Below are 18784 nucleotides of genomic sequence, written 5' to 3' on the forward strand. Positions count from 1 at the left end.
CTCCTCCCAGTCCAAGCCACCCACGCAACAGACGACTGAGCCTATCAATGGGAAACAGCACCGCAGCTGGAGTTCAGAGCCCCAGACTCCAGTCCATCCTGACCAGCTGTGTGCCCTGGGGCCGGTTCGCCTGATTTTCTGCTTCCTCATGTGTTCGTTTTGCTTTGAGTTTTCCTGCTTCCTCTCTTGCAAAATGGGAAGAGGGCCACCTGTCCGTAGGATCGTTGGGGGGATTTAAAGACAGGTTTTTTTTTTTGTTTTTTTTTTTATGTGAATCGGGAAACTGCACTTGCCAAAGGTCACCCAGGGAGTGGGGATAGACCCTTTGGTCCTGCTCTAGGACTCCCGTCACTTCGTGTGGTCCCTCTGGGCTCAGTCCTCAGGGACATCCAGCCAGCCCCCACTACCCAGGGGAGGGCGGCCACCAGAGCATGTGTTGGTCAGACCTGAGCAGCTGTGGATTGACGAAGGAGAGCAGGTCCTGGGCCACCTTGAGGCATATGCTGATGAGGAAGCTGGAACGGAAGGTGACCAGCAGGGCCCACAGGAAGGAGGGCTGCTGGGGCCTGTGCCGGCCCCCCAGCAGCATCTCATCCTCACCGGACACTCTCTTCCCGGATGATGCTGCAGTCTGCTGTCTGGTTTTGGGAGGAAGGAGCCGTGGGTAGAAACGGGCACATGTGCCCCAGGAGCCAAGCACAGCTGGGGCTGGCGAGCAAAGCTGCCAGTGGGAGCTCCCTTCAGCCAGAGGGTCCTCTCCTCTAGCCCCTGCCTCCAAACAGGGGGAGGCAGGATTGAGAGGAGAGGCTGGCCTCAACCTTCTTCCCCTGGCCCCTTCCCCCTCCCAAGGGAAGTCCCTGGAAACCAGCTTTCAGGCCCGGCAGGGTATGCCCGGACACCTGGGTGTGAGGGCAGCTCTGCCACCAGCCACTAGGGGGCATGGGGGGGGGCACTGTCCTATCTTCATTCCTGCCCTCCCCATCTGTAACCTGGAGACAGCAGAGCATCCCCTGCAGGGCTATTGGAGGTTGGGCTCACCTACATTGGGCCCTCTGGAGTCAGTAGAGCTGGGGAGAGCTGAGTGTCCCAGCTCAGGATCCCCCTGCACCTGCTCTTCTCCCCACCCCGACCCCTGTGATCACCTCAGTCCCCTGTAAGAGACTTGGGGCATGCGTAGTGGAGTGGGGTGGGGGGATGTGGGGACCCCAGGGAGGGCCTCACCGCGCAGCGGTCTTCTGAAGCTTCTTCCAGGCCTCCAGCAGCCCGTGCACCACGTTCTGCGAACAGTCCTCCTCCTTCAGGGACCAGAGGTCCTTCTCCTCCAGCGGTCGCCGGTAGCCAAGGATGGCCATCCTGGGGCGGGCAGCAACCCCACACAGGGGCAGAGCTGAGCAGCCTCAAGCTGGGTACCAGGGTCTCCAGAGCCCCTGGGCCTTCAGAGGAGGGTATCCCTAAGGTGCTACAGCCAAGGGTGGTGTGTCCTTTATTCCCCCAGGGAGCAGGCTGGAGGTCACTGCCTCCCATGTCAGGTTCTGACCTCGGCCCCTTCCTCCCCTCCTCCCTAGATGCTCCGTTGACCCTGGGAGTCTGGTAATGAACTTCACGCTGACTGAGGCCCCGGGAGAGGACAAGGCCAGGTGGATGGAGTCCCAGACCCAGGTGTCTCCTCAGTGCGGTGTGGCTAATGAGCTGTCACCCAGGTCACAGACACAATTATCCTGCTCAAGCTGCTCGGAGGGGCGGCCAAGGAAATGACAGGCTGCAAGCTTATCCTGGACCCAAGAGCTGGGAACTGATTACAGGTCCTTCCCAGGCCCCTGGGCCTGTTCCTGTGATGTGACAGATGCAGGGCTGGCCTACGGCCTGGGATCAGAGCTGGGCCAGCCCGGTCTCCGCACTCAGCCCCCAGGCCAGACAGACAGGTTTCCCCACCCTCAGCTGCCCGCAGGGCCCTCTGGAGTCAGGGTTTGGGGTAGAGGAAAGAGCCTCAACTTCTGGCCCACTTCCCTTCCTCCCCACCTCCTGTCTCCTCCTCCCTCTGGCCCAGGCTGGAAGAACAGCCAACTCACTTTGTGAACCACCAGAAACACAGGCGGGAGAGGAAGCCAGCACTGAGTTCTGGGCAGGGATTCTAGAAGATGAGAAGGTAGGATGGGAAGAATCCTCTCAAACCAGAGCAGAGGGAGCAGGAACCCTGGTTCCTTCCTGCCCCCAGCCTCAGGGGTGCAGATGACATGGGGATGGGAAGAACTAGAAGGCACAGGGGCTGCTGGTAATGGGCTGGGCTGAGACGTGGGCCATGGAACCCCCACTACCACCCAGCCTCCATGGAAAACTCACAGGGTTGACATTCCTCGGGGAGAAAAATGGTGGCTTCTCCCTGAAGCAGGACAGGATGAGAGCAAAGAGCACCAGGGCGAAGTAGATGTAGAAGGTGGTGAAGCGGAAGGGGTCCGAGATCTTGCCCTAGGGGGAGAGTGCAGGGGGACCTCAGAGGCACGGGGAGCTCTGGGTCTCCAGTCCTGCCCCGAGGGGTCCTCTAGGGCATCAGGTGCCTCGGGGGTAGGAGGCAGCTCCCAGGAGGCCCCTGGGTCTCCCACCCAGAGAGTTCTGAGAGATGGGGAAAGGTCATGGGGGGACCACTGTTCAGTGAGGGCTTGCCAAGCACCTCATCTCCATCACCTTGTCCAACCATCCCTACGAGGTATAAAAATCTTACAATATCCTGTTTGCAGTCGAGGAAATGAGCCTCCAAAAGGCTGAGCAACTTGCCCAGGGTCACACAGACAGTAAGCGGAGCAGCCCGAGCCTGCCCTTTGACTGCCACATTTGACTGCCTCCCCTTGACATGGAGAAAAAGCTCACCCCATCACCGCAGTGAAGGTCAAGATGAAGCCCAGACCACGGAGGCAGAACGGAAGAAAGGCGAGAGCAGGATAACAGGACTTCCAGGTAGGACGAAACTACTCATGCATGTCTGCCCCCATGTGCTCCTTACCCAGACACTGGCGGACACCGTATCCCACACCGCACTCGGTGGTGGCGGTCGTGGCTGAGAACGGCGCCTTGCACGCCCGTGAACATCCCACAAGGGCTGTGTCCGGCCCCATTCCCCCGTGCTACATGGATGGGCCTCACCCTCAGGCCCCCAGCCTGCTTCCTGGCAGAGATGCAGCAAGTAGGGGACAACATGAACAGAAGGGGAGGTCCTGGGAGCAGGGGAGGGGCAGCCCAGGACCCAGCAGTGACCTTGAGCCCTGAGGCCATCCCCCAGACAGGGTTGCCCCTGGCAGGCTCCCCTCCTTCCCCTTACCTTTGCCATGGCCAACAAGATCCTGGAGCGGAAGGGGATGATGGCACAGACCACACACAGAAACCAGAAGATGATGAGGACCCCCGAGGACTGTACCCCCCGCAGCCGGTCATACTGGATTAGCAGGGTGGCCAGCAGCTGTGTAGGGAGGGCGAGGAAGGCTGGGCCAGAGCACATCCAGACCTGCCTCCGTCCTCCCCACCCCACATGGCCAGATGTTTTTGTGGTCACCCCATCCTCTTCCCACTGCTACGGTGTCTAGCCCTCTCCTGAGAGCCCACCGTTTCCCCAGCACAGCCCCACAACCCACTGGAGACCCCCCTGCATCCCCTTCCTGGGCCCCACACTGACCATGGTGATCCCCACCACCAAGGGGGTGACAAAGAAGATTGGGGCAGGGGCCCCGCCGTGAACCAAGCCATGGAAGGAGTAGAAGAGGTCAGCCCAGGAGACACACCACAGCAGGATACCCAAGACCTACAAACAGGGCACACATTGGGGACTCCATCTTCAAAAGGAGGACAGTTCCCCCCAGAGAACGGCCTTTTATTCTGAAACGGCCAGACCTGCCCTGGGTCCGGCCCCCGAAGCTAGGCTGGGCACTGGCCAGAAGCTTCCCCAAGTGTGCAGAGAACGTTGTCAGAGAACTTTCCTGAACTTCTGCAAACACAGACTATCTCATTTGACTGCAGACCCAGCTGGCAGGCTGCCATGGCCCTGAGCAGCTGGCTGGGCAGGTGTCTCTAGGAAACCCTGTCCAGCCACCCATGGTTGTTTGGCAGGGCGGAGAGGAGAACCTTGAAATAGAGAAACTTCCAGGTGCCAGCCCCGCCTCCCAGAGATCCCTGGGCCCCTGACCGTCTTGAGCCTGGAGAGGCGGGAGAGGACGATGTAGCCTCCACAGTGGTGTTCCCGATAGAGCAGGTAGCCGGGCAGGGCGGCCCACAAGTAGAAGCAGGGCGCCCAGGCCAGCAGAGAGTTCTGGAAGCAGGGAGTGAGGTCCGGGCTGTCAGTGTGCACGGACAGATTGGAGTCCTGGGGACAGAGAGAACAGGCCAGCGCTGCAGCAGCTCCAGGTGCAGAATGGGGCCCCTCCCTCAAGGAAGGGGATGGGGTCTGGGAGGCACTCCCCGAGCTCTGGGGGTCAGAAGGCGGGGGACGGTGATAGATGGTCAGTGTGCAAACGAGCAGGAGCTGGCGGCGTGCACACTTGCCCACGAGGCCCCGGATGTCCCTGTGTCCCCATTTTCCTCCCTTTCTGGTTGAGGTATAATTTAAGTACAATAAACTGCACCCGTGCAAAGGGCACGATCCGAGGGCTTTGGCGTTGTACGCGCTGCAAAGTCGCTGCCACAGGTCAGATACAGAATATTTCCATCATCCCACGAGGTACCTTGTAGCCCTCTGCAGTCTGTCCCTCCCAGGCGACCACTGCTCTGCTTTCTGTCATTCTAGATTTCCACTCTTTTTTTTCTTTTAAGTCGGTGTTTTATTTTATCCACGTAATCAATTGGTGAATATGGTTGAAGGGCCCACTTCCCTAAGCCTTTCCCAGGAAGGGATAGGGAGCTTCTCTGAGCTTTATTTGCTTCTCCTTTAAATTCAGGAAGGTCATCCATCACCCCACCTACCTCACCGGCTAGGCTAGGCTAGGCGTGAGCTCAAAGGAGCAAAGGTTAAAGGGAGAGCTTTGCAAATCAAAAAACCCCAGGTGACCAACCAACCACCCCACCTTTGGCACTGTCCTGGATTGAGCACGAAAGTCTCTTGTGCTGGGGAGCCCCTAAGTCCCCATAAGACCCCCTCCCATCTCTGAATATAACTACACCTACTGAACCTTTCAGAAGATGGGGGAATGCATCAAACACGCATTTTAGGGGCGCCTGGGTGGCTCAGTGGGTTAAGCCTCTGCCTTCGGCTCAGATCATGATCCTGGGGTTCTGGAATCGAGCCCCGATTCAGGCTCTCTGCTCAACGGGAAGCCTGCTTCCCCCTCTCTCTCTGCTGCCTCTCTGCCTACTTGTGATTTCTCTCTCTGTCAAATAAATAAATAACATCTTAAAAAAAAGTGGGTTGAGGCCTCTGCCTTCGGCTCGGGTCACGATCCCAGGGTCCTGGGATCGAGCCCCGCATCGGACTCTCTGCTCCGCGGGGAGCCTGCTTCCTTCTCTCTCTCTGCCTACTTGTGATCTCTCTCTCTGTCAAATAAATAAATAAAATCTTAAAAAAAAAAAAAAGAACAATTAAAAAAACACGCATTTTAGTGAGATTGTTTCTTCCAAGGCCACAAACAAACTGATCTTTCATTCCCCTCTTGCAAAGCATTAGCTGTACTTTCCAGAAAGCTCAGAAAATATAAGTAACAAAAAAACCCACCCACAATCTCATCTACACGGGACAACAGTTAACATGGGAAAGTATAAAACTCCCTACTTCCTCACTGGCAATTTAAATAATCACCATGTTTATTTTTGTCCACACTATATCTTCACATAACTTAACAAGTCAAACCATAAAACAGAGAACAGTAGCCTGCCTCATCACTCCCCACCCCAAGTTCATTTTCCAGCAGCAAATACATCCAACTTGCCAACTTTGTCCTGGCATCTACTTCCATAATTTAAAGCAATTTATTCTTACCATTTTTGTTGGATTTACTAATTGTTTGATAATGAAGCTGCATCTGTCTTGTGCTTTCCGTTGGAGTGTCATCCTTCCAGCATAGAAACACCACAGGTTTTTGTTAAACAAATATTCAGAGCTGACACTTTTTTTTTTAATTTAGCAGTTGTTGTTTTTTTTTTTAAGGTTTTATTTATTTGACAGACAGAGATCACAAGTAGGCAGAGAGGCAGGCAGAGAGAGAGAGAGAGAGGAGGAAGTAGGCTCCCCGCTGAGCGGAGAGCCCGACGCGGGACTCGATCCCAGGACCCTGGGATCATGACCTGAGCTGAAGACAGAGGCTTTAACCCACTGAGCCACCCAGGCGCCCCAAGAGCTGACACTTTTTTTGGACTCTGTCAATGTTTGCTACAACAAGCTCTATGTCTTTCAAGCTGGGCAACATGCTTTACCTTGCCTCTCTGGGCCTCAGTTTCTTTGAGAGTAACCTTGGGATGAGACCATCTCCCCCTTGGTCTCTCCGATCCAGCCGGCACGCTAGCCCCAGCCCTCACTTCTTCCTGAGCACTTTCCATGAAGTTCTAATCCCTTCCCTTCTGTGTCCTAGGAGCCCAGATCCTTGTCCACGCAAGGAATCTTTCCCTTTTTCCTGGCTGATCTGCTCTTGGCGTGAGAGTGTGCCAGGGTTGTTCCTCCCCCTTTCCCCTCTTCCTCCCATCAGCCATCCCATCCAGTCCCTTCCACATGCCAGTGACTCTCCTTACCTTCTCTGCTCTTTCTTTTCTCTATAGCACCCGGCACCTCTAACATGTGACATGAGTCACCGGCCTATTATGTTTTCTCTCATCTCTTCCTGCTAGCATGTAATCTTTCCTTCATTTATTGATGTGTCTTAGTACTTAGAACAAAGCCCAGCACGTAGCAGGTGCTCAGAACAAATTATGGTTAAATAAGTTAAACGAAATATTTGTTGAATAAATGAATGAACAAAAGGATATTCTTGTATTTTCCCCTTTCAGTGGTGCCCTAAAGCCTAGAAGACAAAGTCCGACCCTGTTACTATGGCTCTCGAGGCTCCCAGCTGGCCTTGACTCATCTGTCCACGTGAACTACTGAACTAACTAGGGGCTTCAGTTCTCCCACCTTAAGAAACTGTTCACAGGGTGTTCTGCACACCCTGCCTTCCCTTTCTCAGCTCCCCTTCTACTCTTGGGTTCCACCTGGGTCAGCCCTCTGAGCTCTGATGCCCTTGCTTATAGCCGAGAGAGGACTTTTCCTGAAAGGCTGCTTTGTGCCCCTTGCTTCATGCCCACGAACCTGCACTGCTTCCCACTGCTCACGGAACCAAGTCTGAGCACCCCACGGGCTTTTCTTCCTGACCCCCCTTTCTCCTGCTGCCAGCTCACTTGACTCTCCATCTGCTCCAAGGGGCCCACAACCACACCTTGGTTCAACCCCCTTTTCTCTCTCTCCCACCTGTCAAAATCCCAATAACTACAGGGAAGGGGTGGGGGGCCAGGCTTAGAAGTCTAACGGGAACCCCCTTCTTCTGAAGTCAGCCCGCAGGGAGGGACCCATGTTTCTGGACCATCAGTTTTCCACTCGTCGAGGCTTTGTCGAGAGTATACTATGAGTCAGACGCAGGGCTGGGCATGCCTGTGCGGACTGGTTCCTGCTTTTGGAGAACGTGAGGTCCAGGGACACACTGCCTGGGGGTATGACATTCAAGCCCCGGCCGACAAGTTCATCCCACAGACATCTTGTACTCTAGAGCCCTGTATTCCATAGGCCCTCAGGCCCCGTGAGCTAAGGACCCGCACACTCTTCCTGAGCAGCAGGGGAGCTGGTCCAGGGCTGGGCCCCCCGTTAGGCCTGGTCAGGTACTCCAGGGGATGGGGAGTCAAACACATCTAATCCATCCCTTTTCTCCTCTTAAAACACTTATTGGGGTGCCTCAGTGGCTCAGTCGTTTAAGGGTCCGACTCTTGATTTTGGCCCAGGTCATGATCTCAGGGTCTGGAGATCCTGCCCTGCATTCAGGCTCTGTGCTCAGCAGGAAGTCTGCTTCTCTCCCTGCTTCTCTCCCTCTGCCCCCTCCCCTGCTTGTGTGCGCACATGCTCGCTCGCTCTCAAATAAATACATCTTTAGAGCACTTGTTCAGGGACGCCTGGGTGGCTCGGTCGGTTAGGCATCTGCCTTCGGCTCAGGTCATGATCCCAGAGTCCTGGGATCGGGTCCTGCATCGGGCTCTCTGCTCCGCGGGGAGCCTGCTTCTCCCTCTGCCTGCAGCGCTCTCTCTCCAACAAATAAGTAAATAAAATCTTAAAAAAAAAATACTTATTCAACTTACAGAACACTCATTACAAAATTACAGAAAAGTGCACGCATTTTAAGTATGTACTTCGATGGAGTTTCATACACGGAACACACCTGGGCAACCAGCACCCAAATCAAGGAACAAGACATCGCTGGCACCGAGCAGCCCCCTCCTTGGCCTCCCTTCCGGCCGCGGCTGTCGCCAGGGGAATGCTGTCCTGGCTTCTAACAACATGGACTGCTTTTGCCCACTTGGGGTCGTCCTGTACAGGAAATGATACAGTATGGACCTTTCACGTCTAGCTTCACTGTGAGTGTCAGTCTTGGGGAGGAGCGTGAGTTGGGGCTCTCCCTCCTCATCTCTGCCTGGTGGTCCGTTCATACGATGGATTTATCCATTTTGTGGCCCATGGGCAGCCCCACCCTGTTTTAAACTTAGCAAGTCCTTTAAACCCCTCCGATCAGTCATCATCCAGACAGCCTGCCCCTCGCTCAGGCCGATGGGTTTCCGGGCCTGGAGCGCGGTTCCCACCTGGCTGGGTCCAGCCTGAGCTTCCCCTCCTCCAGGAAGGCTTTCAGGGGCATGCCTGCCTCTGACAAGGTGTTCCCTTGCTGTCTTTTGCATGGGCTTAGCACCCAGGTGAGTGAGTATTACCTGAGAGAGACAAAGGCCCCTTATGTCCCAGCAGCTTTTTATTACAGCCCTTACACGGCCCTTATCTGATCGTTGTTTCAGAACAACTTCCAGAAGAGAGAGGAGGAACAATACTGGGGCCAGCTCACAAAAGAGAAAGCAGGCTTCACCTGTTCTTGCGACAGGTCCAAGGACCTGGCAATTGAGAGCTGGGACAGACATCCAGGTTTCATGACTCCCAGCCTGGGTTTCCCCTGACCTCAGTCATCTGCACTGTGAACACATCCCATCTTCTATTCTTCTCCTTGCTGGCCCCGGTCTCTCCGGCCCCCAGCACAAGGCTGGGTATCCAGGAGCAGCCAGGATCTGGGCTGGGTGGCGACTAACCAGGGAGTGTGTATGTAGCCAGGATGGAGCTCAAGTTCAAAGCCACGACAGGGAATCACCATAGGAATGTGCAAGTGGTGGGGCGCCTGGGTGGCTCAGTGGGTTAAGCCTCTGCCTTTGGCTCGGGTCATGATCTCACGGTCCTGGGATCGAGCCCCACGTCAGGCTCTCTGCTCAGCGGGGCGCCTGCTTCCCCCTCTCTTGTCTATGCCTGCCTCTCTGCCTACTTGTGATCTCTGTCTGTCAAAGAAATAAATAAAATCTTAAAAAAAAAATAGGAATGTGCAAGTGGGTGACCTGGCCTCCCAAGGCAGGAGGGGAGAGGCCGCCAACTCGGATGCAGAGGACCAGGTATGAGTTGCTTCTCCTGAGCCATGGAAGCGAGGACGGGCTCCTTCATCTCTCCGGAGCTCAGCCTCAGCGTGAGTGCTGGGAGTGACAACCGCGTCTCAGCCGGCTCCCCACAGAGGGGGAAGAAGGAACAGCTGATTGCCCTGTTCCTCACAGGTGCTGGAGGAAGAGGCTGTTGGGACCTTGTTTGGGCTTCACAGACAAGCGGCACCGTGGCGATGATAATGATGGAGAGATCTCGGGGGCGTGAAGCCCCAGAGGGCTGCTCTGACCCCCCAGGAGATCCAGCCTGAGCTCCTGCCCCTTTTTCCCACCTTGGCAGAGCCCTCTCCAGGGTCAGCAGGCATCTTTCATGCCCATGTCCCTAGACCATTCAACCCAGAGCCCTTTCCAGGACATCAAAGGGTCCAGAATTGAACTCCTGCCCGTCCCCTCCTTGGCAGCCTGCCAGCCCTGATGGATGGCCACTCCTTCCCTCTCCCAGGTCGAAACCCTTGGGGTCCTCCTTGATTCTTCTCTTCCCCTCACACCCCACACCCTTGAACAAATCCTGTCCACTCCGCCTTCAATCACTAGGCTGAACTAGATGGAAATGCTCTATTCAATTGTTCCTAGTTACAAAACGGCAGCTTCATTTGGCTCCCCCTAATAGGTCCAGAATCCAACCACTTGTCTCCACCCCACTCTCTCTCGTCTCGATTATTGTCTTAGCCCCTCTCTGGTCATCCTGCTCCCACCCCCGCCACCTGCCCCGGCAGAATTTTCCAGAAATCCAAGTCAGACCATGCTACCAAGTCACTCTCACAGTGCAACCCTGCCGAAGGCTCTCCATTTCCCTCAGAGTGAAAGCCAGAGTCCTACGTGGCCCTCAGGACCCTCTTGTCTGCTTCCCCATGTCTCTGACTTCCTGTCCCCCACTGCCCTCTGTCACTCTGCCCTCAAGGTGGCAGTCCAATGCCTCATGCTCTCAACACTGGTGAGCACTCCTTCTCATGGAGGTCCACCCTGACCTTCCCAAGGAGGGCTGGAACTCACCCCCATCCCTACACTGTCCCCACACCTCATCCCTCTTAGCCCATCCCACTTCCCCCGTAGCCCTGATCTCCGTCCAGCATACTCTAGAAGAGAGTGATCTATCGTGTCTATTGCTTCTCTGTCTTCTCCCCCTGGAACACGGACTCCACGAGGACCAGGGTGTCCCCACAGCCCGGAACAGTGCTTGGCACATAGAAGGCACTTGTACGCCTTTGGTGAACACGAGAATGAGCGAGCGGACAAAAGAATGAAGGGCGTCCTCTGAAGTCAGATGCTGCTGCTGAGTGCCCAGGAGGACTGTCCTCTCTCTCCCTGGCACCAAGGCCACAGCTCTTGGCACCCAAACAAAGTCAAGTGCAAAGGACAGGGTCGGGGGGGCCATTCCTGGACTCCATGGATGACCCCCTCTCGAACCACTACCACTTGGCCATTCCCTTTGGGAAGATGAGCACTGGCTGGGCTGGGCTGGGCTGGGCTGGGCTGGGCTGGGAGCACAGCCCCACCGCCCCTCCCTCACTGTCACCACACAGTTTCCACGGTGACAATAGCTTCCTTAATAATGCGATGCAACAGCTGGATGGGGCTGATAAGGTCTGACACCCGGAATGGACCGCACAGGGGAAGGCCTCTCCATGGGCACAGTGGCTGAAATCCCTAAAGACCCAAGCAGGGGACAGGTGGGAGGGAGGATGGCCTCAGCTGGGTCACAGCGCTGTCAGGGACTTTCCAGCACACCACCCTCCCGCCCCATCCCCCACACCCCCACCTCGGGGCCCCAGTCTTGCTGACAGTCTCCGTGGTGGGAAGAGTAATTACTTCCTTAATCCCGTGCAGGAGGGAGAAGTGGAGGAGAAGGGATCAACTGACAAGTTCATTTATCTCCGTGGAAATGGAGGTGCGGAAGGGGCAAGGGCCTGTTCTGATCCCGGTTCTCAATCACTGTCCTACTGCGGCTGCAAAGGAGGCTTTGCAAGGACCTCGGGGTGGGGGTGAAGCCCGCCACGGGGGGATGGGGGGGCCCAGGCCCTGCCGCTGCTGAAGGGGGGGGTCGTGGCTGTCACCGGCGACTTTGGTTATTTGAGCGCCCCTGTGCCCGGGGATTATGTTCACAACAGCTGTGGCCCACGGCTGGCGGGGGAGTGACCGCGCCGGTTCCCACGGGCTGGCCCCAGTGCTTGGACTCGGGCAGCCCAGCTCTAGAGTCCTTGTCCCAACTCTATGGTGGTTCATCTACACCCTCTAGGGCTCTGACATGACATCCCACAGGCATCCAGATCCGCTGGAACGTTAAAAATCTCCTTTCTGCTCGTGCAGCCCCAAGTCACCCCCAAGTCACCCCCCAAGTCACCTCCTTGCTGCGGTTCTTCTCACCAAGCTGAGGGGGAGGGGCTGCGGTTCTGGGAACCAGTGGGCTGGAAACCTGAACGCCCAGTGAGGAGAGGGATCCAATCCAAGGGTTGGGCCCTTCCTAGCACCCCCAGTACCACATCCTGGCTCTGGGAACATGAAGAGCTCCGGACAGGGCAGGGAGAGACCCAGCCCTCCAGCAGGGGCACACATAAGTGTCACCACCACCCCCTGAGGGATCCTGCTCCACCTGCTGTCCCAGGACAGCCCCAGCAGGGAGATAAGACCCAGGCACTCTGATGCTGTCTCCTGCGTGGGTTGGCTGGCAGCCCTTCTCTCCCTGGGGAGGCTAGCCCTGGGCCCTAAGGCCATTTCTCAGACTGACAGGCATCAGACAGAGGGGCAAAGTGCCCTCCCAAATGTTACCTCTGACTCAGTTCTTTCCCTAAATCTCTGGCCCTCAAGACCCAGGTCCAGGGGCTGTCGGGGAATAGCAGGGCTGGGAAGAGGCCAACCTAGGGTCACAAGGGACCACAGATCCTCCCACAGAAGCCAGGAGCTCAGGGGCTCAAAATGCTGCCCTGCAGCTGGGATGGAGGAAGGGGAGTCTAGAGGCCCTCACCTGGCAGGGAGGACTGGGTTCTTTTTTTTTTTTTTTTTAGATTTTATTTATTTATTTATTTGACAGACAGAGTTCCCAAGTAGGCAGAGAGGCAGGCAGAGAGAGAGGAGGAAACAGGCTCCCTGCTGAGTGGAGAGCCCCATGCAGGGCTCCATTCCAGGACCCTGGGATCATGACCTGAGGCTTTAACCCACTGAGGCTTTAACCCACTGAGCCACCCAGGCACTCTGACGACTGGGTTCTTAAGGGGAAATGCTGGTGCTCAGTAGGCTGGGGGCGGGGGGGGGGTGCCCACCCCCCACCCACCTGCCTGCCTCCCAGCTTTGCAAGTCACTACCTTCATTTGAGAGTCAAAGTACATTGAAACCAGAGTCCATTTCTCCTGTGCTCTGCTAATCACCTACTCTGCTAGGCAAAGACCCAAGAAGAAGCTGGAGATTCTAATACCCTAATGTTTGAAGGGCTCTAATCCTGGCCACGGCCCTGAGCCCAAGGGTCAGCCTCCCAGAATCAGCATTGGGAAACTGGACCTGAAGGGGCCCTGGATGGAGCTCAGATGGAGTCCAGAGAGGGCGAGCGACTTGCCAAAAGTCACAGAGCTAGTGAGCGGGAGAATGGGAGTAGCCGGACCAGCAGCTGGCAGGAGACACAGGGAGCTGAGCCTCCATAGGATGAACGCTTTGCCTCTTCCTCGGGTGGGCAGACAGCCAAGGGAGCAGTGAAGGTGCCGGTGCCTGACCAGTGGCAGACTCACAGGTCTTTGCCGAGAGCTGCTGCTATGCAAACTCCATGTCCGAAGCAGAGAGACAGCCAGAGAAAGAGACGTCAGGAAATCTCAGAGAAGGAACCCATGAATCCTCACCAGCCACATCGTCCCTCGTCCTAGTTGGTCACAGAAATTCAGGGTGGGACCCCAACTCCTTCCTTGGCTTGAATCCTCTCTCCAGCATCCCTACCAAAGTGGTCACTCACCATGTGCTTGTATACTTTCAGTGCTGGGGAGCTCACTACTTTTCAGACCATCAGTGCCACCTTTGGGCTGTTCTTATGGTCAGGACCTTCAGATTCCTGAGCCCACATCAGCCTCCCCAGAGCTTCCAGGGACATCAGATCAAGGCTAATTCTGCACACAGGTCAAGACCTCCCAAGGCACTTGTACTCTCTTTATCACTTAAGTGCCCCTCTGTATCCATTGCTCATCACAGAAGGTAATTCTCAATGGGCCAGCAAAGAAAGGGACACTACCCCCTCTTTATTCTAGAGGCATCTTTGCTTTGGCCTCATTAGCTCTGGGCTCTGTGGTTGTAGTTCATTCATATGGAATTTATTTCCACAAAAACTCCCAAGGCACGCTCAGAGATCTGATGCTCTACCCCAACGTGGCAGACGCGAGAGTGAAAGAGAGAGATCGTTCACCTAGTGAATTCGGTGTGTGAGCACCTGGGTCTCTGGGCACAAGTCCAGGGGCTCACGGACCCGCGGGGGGCCTCCTGCCCTCTGACTTAGCTGAGGGGCTGAGGCTGATGGATTTTGCCACAAGATCCCCAGCAAAGAGCTGAAACAGGACCCCTCACTCCTCAGCCCTGTCAGCCCCTCTTGTCCAGGCCTTCCCAGACCGAACTCCCACTTCGAACCTCCTTTCCCTTTGCTTCCCTCATTTCCAGGAATATCAGGACCTGTCAGTCACCCACAGAAAGTTTGGTCGTTCACCAAATTGTCTCACCTTCCCTACTTCTGTGACATCCACAGCATTCTTGGGAGGCGCTTAGGAGATGGGTTAGTCCCCCATTTCACAGGTGGAGTAACTGAGGCTGTGCGGGTAAACTCAGCAAACAAACAGCCCCTCGGGCCTGAACCATGCCGGGTCCCTCCACCTCCACCTCAGGGACTGCCCGGCTTCCCACAGGGTGGGTCACCCCCAGGCTCTTGAGAGAAAAGATTCAGGGACAAGTCTACCCAAATAATATACAATCGAAATGAGATGCAAACTGGCCCACCATGAATGATGGCATCTAGAACTCCGGGCCTCAGGCCCTCCCTCGTCTCAATGCTGCAAACTTCCCGCAGAGGGGCTGGGGGCCTTCCTGCCTTCTCCCTACCCCACCTTCTGACTCCAAGCACATTGGGTTGGGTGCAGCCTGGCACGACTTTCAGGAGCCAGAAGGTCATGTGGAAGATGGAAGCTGTTTAGATGGGGAGGAGGAAGAGGAGTGATTTCCTTGTCCTTTGAGGTATCCAAGCAGAGACCACAAGGGGTTCATCCCTTAGACCTAAAATAGATAAACTGACTCCCATGGACCCTGAGGTCCTCAGAAGAAGTTCATATGAGCCGTGAGGAATCTTGGGACAAGGGGCCTAGAAGCCCAAGGACATCCAGTCAGACAGTGGCCACGTTGGAACCATATCTCAGGGGTCCCGCTTCCCAGTCCAGCACTCGGCCGCTTCCTGTTGTGTGACCTTGACAAGTCCATTCCCTCCCTGGCTCTCAGCTTCCCAAGCTCTGCAGTAAGGGGCTGGGCTGGCTGCTTCAAGCCCCAAGTTCTGGGGAATCTCTTAGATTCTGCGATATCACAGAAAGGTAGAGCCAAAGGACCTCTAAGCGTGCAACAAGAAGGGAGTTAGGACTTCCTCACCCCCACTTCCTCAAAGCCTGCCCCTGGGCGGTCCTAGGCTCTGGGGATGTACTGTCCACCCAGGCACAGGGTGGCTTTGCACTTGAGGCTTGGGCCTATTGGCCCCTTTGACCTGCATGTACTCTGCCTGTCTCTAACTGAGACATCCCGACCTTGCTGTGGCCATGCCAGCCAGGCTCCAGTGAGTTATGAAACAAAGCAGACTCCCGAGCCACAGGCACAACCTCTGGACTTGGCAATCAGTGATGAGTCCAAGCTAGAGGACGGATGGGCATGTCCGTGCGGGTGGGTGAGGTGGTGCTACCATCTTTGACTAGTGACCCAAAGGGAGAAAGAGATCCTCAAAAATACTATTTTAGAGGGACTCCATTTTACACGTCCCCAGTTTCAAACAGCCCGAGAACGGGGTTCCTAGGGGCTACACACACTGTGTACACACACAGGCACGTGCACCCACCCAGAGCACACCCATGGATCATACCCACTGGGCACACAAACATGGGGCATATAGGTACAGATACTTGAAATGGAAAAAAGATTTAGAGATTGGAAAATCAGAGGCCCACAGGGCACCTGGGTGGCTCAGTTGGTTAAGTGTCTGCCTTCAGCTCAGGTTGTGATCCCTGGTGTCCTGGGATTGAGCCCCACATTGGGCTCCCTGCTCAGCTGGGAACCTGCTTCTTCCTCTCCCTCTGCCCCTCCCCCACCCGCCCACTCTCTTGTGTTCTCTCTCTGATAAACAAAATCTTAAAAAAAAAAAAAAAAAAAATCAGAGGCCCTGGATTTGAGGTCAGCCTAGGCTGGGCGTCCTTTGCTTGACCATGGACAAGCCCCTTGAATCTGAGACCATCTGTTTTCTGAGCTCAGTTTTCTTCTAACTGGGTGACTTTGAGCAAGTCTCTTCCTCTCTCTGGGCCTCCCTTTCCCCGTCTATAAAAGGAGAGCATTGGAGACCCAGGTGGCTCAGCAGGTTAGGCATCAGCTTTCCTGCTCAGGTCATGGTCCCAGGGTCCTGGGGTCCAGTCCTGCATGGGATTCCCAGCTCAGCGGGAAGTCTGCTCCTCCCTCTGCCCCCCCCCCCCCACTCTTTTACTTTCTCTCCCTCTCTTTCTCTCTCAAATAAATAACATCCTAAAAAAAAAAAAAAAAAAAAAAAAAAAAGGAGGGCTGGAGGGGGACTCCCTGATTCCTAGCAGCTCTCAACACCAGAGAAAAGAAGGTGGCAGGATTGCTTTCCAGAAGAGCAGAGCCAGCTTCCCAAACTACCGGCCTGGTTGAACTGGTTGAACCGGCAGGCACTCTGGCTGCTGGGGAGAGGAAGGGGACAGGTGTAAAGGTGGACAACAGAGCCCTAGTCCATGTGGGGGCATCTTCTGATTCGTGCCCGGCTTTTCCAGGCACTTTCTGTGTCGGGGAGGGCAGGACAGGTCCCGGAGGTCCCCAGGACCCCGGCTCAGGGCGACTATGGCCAGACCTCCTCCCGGCGTCGCGTGGCGTCGCCCCCTCCCCAGGGCCCTCGCAGGGGACTCGCCGGCGCGCGCGCTCAGTCCCGGGACACCTCCTTACCCAGAACTTAGAGCCGCACAGGGCGTCCATGGGGCCGAGGCGCGGCGGCCAGGAAGGCGAGTGTGGCAGCTTGCCCGCCCAGGCGGGAGCCACAGCGCCCGGAGCCGCCTCCGCCCCCAATCCCCCACAACACCGCCCCCCGCGCTCCGCCCCCCCCTCCGCCCCGCCCGCCGCGCCGGGCCCAGCTTCTGGCTCTTTGGGTGGAATCTTAAGTCTTGGCGAATTGCGACAGAGCCTCCCCGGACTGCGGCTCGCCGGGAGGGACTCTGGGTCAGGGGGGTGGCGAGCCATTGATACAGTGACAACTCCGTCGAGTGGCCAGTGGGCTGCGCCAGAGAGATGCCCCTCCAGATACTGAGGCCGATGAGGTTGGAGCAGGGTCTGTGTCCAAGGGGCATAACTCCGCTGGGCCGGTAAGTCATAGAGACGTTGAAAGTGACTTAGCAAGACGTCCTCCGTGAATATATCCCCGATGAGGTCAAGGTCATCTCTGGACCTCAGTCTTCTCATCCGTGAAATGGGAACGCTTACATGCCCAGCAGATCAGGAAGTCTACCTCTCTGCCCTCCAGTTACCTGGGAACTGGCAGAAACCAGCACAGAAGGAGCTGGTGTGTGCGGGGTGCCTTAAATTGCGGACTTCCCGAGGTTCTGTGGCTCCCTGATCTTCTTTCTGCCTGTGGCCACCGTGCTGCTCTGTGCCTCTACTTCTGCTTCTGAACGACAGTAATAATCCTAGGTCCTAGGCTTACTACTCTGAGGAGTAACCAGCATCAACCGTGTTGGCTGGCACACTTCGGAGGCACCCCCCAAGGGTAAATTTCCTCTGCTCTGGTCCCATGGGGTAAGGGATGGGCAGGCGAGGCCCCAGAAAGAGCCCCATATTAGCACGCTGCTAAGGCTGAGTCGTCATATGCTCCATCTGTAAAATGGATTTGGGGTCAGTGGTCTTCCCCTGCTTGGGCCAGCTTGGCCAGGTTGTGTTCCCTCCCTCCTTTTATCTCTCACTCCCCTAACAGGATCACAGAAGCCAATTCACCGCCCCTTCTTGGGGCTGAGGAGGAATCCCCCCCCCCACCGCCCTGACCCTACTCCGCCCACCCTCCACCCCTGCCCCATCTCTCTCCTGCCCTCCACCTCCCCAACCCTGTGGTCTTGGTTCTGTCTTTTGGGTCTGCCAGGTTCACCCCGGTGATCCCTTCCCTGGTACTTATTCTCAAGAGGTGTTTTCTTCCTCGACCGCTTAGCAGCAGGCATGGGTGGGCCAGTAAGATAACACAGACATAGCCAGCCACCGCCTGTCCCTCTGGCAGGAAGTGACCAGAAGGAAGTCTATGTCACGAGTTATCAGAACAGAGATCTGAGCTGCGCTGGACGGAGCAGTGTGGACAAGTCTCCCCCTTCCCAGGCAGAGGAATGGGAGGGGGGGCATCCACAACCCTTCCATGGGGCAAGCCCTCTCTGCCTTTTGTCTTTCCCCTCCCCTCTACTGACCCAGTCACCCTCCACCCCTGCCCCCATCTCTGAGCCCAAGACTTTCCAGAACTCTCACATCTTGTCACAGAGTGCCTTGAGTTATATTTAGTTGTGAAGAGTCTGTCTTCCTTGCCAGTCTGAGAGGTCCCCGAGGGCAGGGATTGACTGAGTCACCCCCAACCCCCTCCCCGCCTCGGGCAGTAACTTTTGTATACCCTGTGACCTCAACAAGGCCCTTGAGGTCTCTGGGATGAGGTTTCTTGAACAACTTGGACAAAAGGCCATCTAAGGGCTTTTCCAGCCCTGCTGACCCCGGCTTCTGTGGTGAGCAACTGGGGCTCCTCCTCCAGCCCTTCCTCTAGCTCAGGTCCAGGACCTTTGGGACTGAAGCACTGGCCCTTTGGCACCGTCCCATCCTGCCATTGGAGAGCCCTTTCCGGGCTCATGGCATTGGGTGGGAGCCTCTGGGACCATGGGAGGGG

General features: G+C 56.2%; 1 protein-coding gene across 5 annotated transcripts in view; it reads right to left on the bottom strand.

The window, feature by feature from the left end:
- Window positions 1-16914, bottom strand: part of ABCC3 (ATP binding cassette subfamily C member 3) — a 44894-nt gene extending 27980 nt beyond the window's left edge. The window contains exons 1-9 of one of the 5 annotated variants that reach the window (XM_045984783.1): window positions 16828-16914; window positions 4172-4348; window positions 3665-3790; window positions 3314-3451; window positions 2999-3160; window positions 2341-2466; window positions 2070-2131; window positions 1222-1353; window positions 447-638 (exon numbers count right to left, since the gene is read on the bottom strand). In XM_045984783.1, coding sequence (XP_045840739.1) covers window positions 447-638; window positions 1222-1353; window positions 2070-2131; window positions 2341-2466; window positions 2999-3160; window positions 3314-3451; window positions 3665-3790; window positions 4172-4348; window positions 16828-16857 — 1145 coding nt within the window. In that variant the 5' untranslated portion in view covers window positions 16858-16914. The other 4 variants (XM_045984784.1, XM_045984787.1, XM_045984785.1 and 1 more) reach the window with 4 other exon arrangements.
- Between the last annotated feature and the right edge of the window lie 1870 nt (window positions 16915-18784).

This window comes from Meles meles, chromosome 18, assembly GCF_922984935.1.
Source record: "Meles meles chromosome 18, mMelMel3.1 paternal haplotype, whole genome shotgun sequence".
NCBI classification, from domain to species: domain Eukaryota; kingdom Metazoa; phylum Chordata; class Mammalia; order Carnivora; family Mustelidae; genus Meles; species Meles meles.